At 45.6% G+C, this 3,012-nt stretch overlaps 1 protein-coding gene across 1 annotated transcript; it reads right to left on the reverse strand.

The window, feature by feature from the left end:
* Positions 1-355: 355 nt before the first annotated feature.
* Positions 356-2,227, reverse strand: LOC128739973 (uncharacterized). Its single transcript, XM_053835481.1, has 4 exons — positions 2,000-2,227; positions 1,585-1,693; positions 484-1,523; positions 356-436 (listed from the first exon to the last, which is right to left on the reverse strand). Exons 1-4 carry the CDS (start codon positions 2,225-2,227, stop codon positions 356-358), a joined length of 1,458 nt encoding a protein of 485 aa, XP_053691456.1.
* Between the last annotated feature and the right edge of the window lie 785 nt (positions 2,228-3,012).

The raw sequence follows: 3,012 nt of genomic DNA on the forward strand, positions 1-3,012 counted from the left end.
GCAAATCAGCATGTGCTGTTCTCCCTTCGGCCCCCTACAGAGTAAACGCGACACGACTTCGCTCTCATCTTGCTAAATGCACAGTCCTGCTTCGGGCGAAAAAGGGCTGCGCATATAACTACAGCAAGATATGTCGCTTGCACTCTGGCGGTACCCTTCAGCTCGGATAACTCCTGACTCGTCAAGGAATGGACAAACTTTTCGTAGAGGACTACTTCGCTCGAAGGCAGGCCACTTACTTCCTGGCTGGTCGCGGTTCTTTAGTAGCAATTTAGTTTCATCGGGAAACCCTTCCCTTTGTGCTGTTCTCCATAGATAATATTCTGCTTTCTGGTGTTCTTCGCAGCTGAGGGGTTTATTTATGAAAGTTGCTTTCATTAACCTTCTCTGCGCGTTTGTAGCCGGCACAGTTTCGAGTGCCAATTCTTTGGATTTTCTGTGGCAATTGGAAATAAATCTAAAAAAAAAGGCGACTGTTCTTACCAAGTTTGTCCATCGTGAAAACCGCGAAAAATCCACAACGGAATCGAAGAGCATGATCTCGTGGAAAAGGAATTGGGCCCGCAACTCTTCTTCAACATCTGCTTTGACTGGTGCACGTTGCGGCCGTTCTTCTTCTGGGCGATAAAGGGATGCTGGTCCGTTCACCCATTCACCGTTTGACTCCAAAGGAGGTCCTTTAGTTCCCCATTTTGTTAGAACATCCGCGATGTTGTTCCTTGTGGGGACCCAGCGCCAGTCCGTTGTATTAGTGACGCTCAAAATTTCCCCTATGCGATGTGCCACATATTGCTTATATTTCCTGTGGTCTGAACCAATCCAGGACAGCACTGTATTGGAGTCGACCCATATAATCAGCTGCTTTATCGGGAGAGTGTGATTTGATTTCACCGAAACAGATAATCGTGCCGCTAAAACTGCTGCTTGAAGCTCCATGCGAGGGATGGACGTGTATTGTAGTGGGGCGACCTTTGAGTTGGCGGTTACCAGCGCGCAATTTGGTTGTCCGTTCACGATGGCTAGAAAGTAGGCCACACATCCGTAGGCATTTTCACTAGCATCTGCAAATATGTGAAGTTGCAGATTTTCCAGCTCGGATGAGGTAGCACTGTGAAAATAGTAGCGAGGTATCTTCATAGATTGCACTTTTGGCAGCAATTCAATCCAATTCAGCCACTGCGGAGCTGATTCGTCGTCGATAGGCGTATCCCACGTGTTACCCTTCCTCCAGAGGTCCTGAATTATAATTTTGACGAATACCGTAAAGAGGGCCCACAAACCAAGCGGGTCAAAGAAACTCATAACAATACTAAGCAGGATCCGCTTTGTTGGCCTCTGTTCCCTTTCCAAAAATTCTTCCAGATCCGGTCTCAGCTTAACGGCAAATCGCAAGACATCTTCGGTTGTGTCCCACGATACTCCCAAAACTCGCTCCGTTCTGTTTTCCTTTTCAGGATTGAAATGAACCAGGGACCAGCTGCTGCTTATTTTGCTGTTCACTGAAATGCTGCAAAAATTCGGTGCTATTGGAAGCCCAGTTGCGTATGAAAAATCCCGCTCTGGAGTGAATGTAGGCGACCTCACTCGCTCGCTTGATAGCTTCGCTGACTGTCACTGTCGAATCCAGGTAGTCGTCGACATAGTGTTTATTTACGATTGTCTGTACTGCATCCGGAAACTGGTCGACGAATTCCTGGGCGTTCCGGTTTTTTATATATTGTGCAGAACAGGGCGAACACGATGATCCGGTGGTTGGTCCGACGATTTTGGACGATACAAAAACTTCTGTGCGGATCGGTCACTTGGCTGAATTTGGATTTGATGGTACATCTCCATAATGTCGCCCGAAATGTACACATCACAGCTGGTAAACTGGTCAGAAAATCGGGGCCTTTCAAAAGCTCGGAATTAAGCAATCTTTCTTGTACTGCGGCTGCCGCATCCCAGACAAACCTGGCTTTCTGTGATTTAAAACGACATTTAAGGGAAGGAACCATACTTTCCCTGGTTCTGATTCTGCTAGCTCTTGGGGGGAGGCAACGTGTGCATAGTCCTTTCGTTGATATTCTTCAATTTGTCGCTCAACGTTTGGCTCTAGCTCGCGTTTTTTTGACAATGATCGTTTTAGAGCTTTCATTCCTTTGAGAGCCATTGGTAGGCTATCTGGCAGCTGCGGTTTATCGTTCTTCCACAGCAAACCGGTCTGAAAGTGATCGCCTATACGCATCGTGTTTTTTTTTCAGTAAATCGCGTGCCCTGCGATCCGCCGCAGATTCAGGAAGCGTGGCAACAGACACACCAGCATTTTTCGTAGTATAATGGCCACGCAGCAGCTCGTGCAAATCTTGATCTATAAATACACTTGCTCTATGAGCAGGGATGGTTCGATCATTTTGACTCAATTTTGATTCATTTGACAGTAGCGTCCTAACCGAGCAAAATTTGACAATTTGATGTATGGGTCATTTGTAGATAATAACTAGATCTACAATTTTGCTGAATAAAGTGTTGCTGTATCTTTTGTAGTTACGGTGCTACAATGCTAGTACCTCATTAGTAACTAAATGAACGTTCATTTAGTTACTAAAGAGGTACTAGCATTGTAGCGCCGTAACTACAAAAGTTACAGCAACACTTTATTCTGCAAAATTGTAAATAATAACGAGTTCTTCAAATGTCTCATACATAACTTTGTCAAATTTTACTCCGCTGAGACGGTAGTGTCAAATGAATCAAAATTGAGTCAAAGTGATCGAACCATCCCTGTCTATGAGTACCCGCATATCCTACTTGCCCTTCATCGTAACTTTGCGGACCGTAAATTGTCCAGCCGAGTTTTGTTCTTTGAGTTTGAGGATCTTTGGCGGACCGTCTTGATCGCATTCAACTTGTAAATCATTTAGGTGTAGTGATCGACATCGGACCGGGTAAAGTCCGGTCCGAAGTCCGATCGGAACGAAATTTTTGAGTCCGATTTTTTACCGGACCGGAACCGGAACGAAGCCTTCCGGA

The sequence above is a fragment of the Sabethes cyaneus genome, chromosome 3 (genome assembly GCF_943734655.1).
Source record: "Sabethes cyaneus chromosome 3, idSabCyanKW18_F2, whole genome shotgun sequence".
Classification (NCBI taxonomy): domain Eukaryota; kingdom Metazoa; phylum Arthropoda; class Insecta; order Diptera; family Culicidae; genus Sabethes; species Sabethes cyaneus.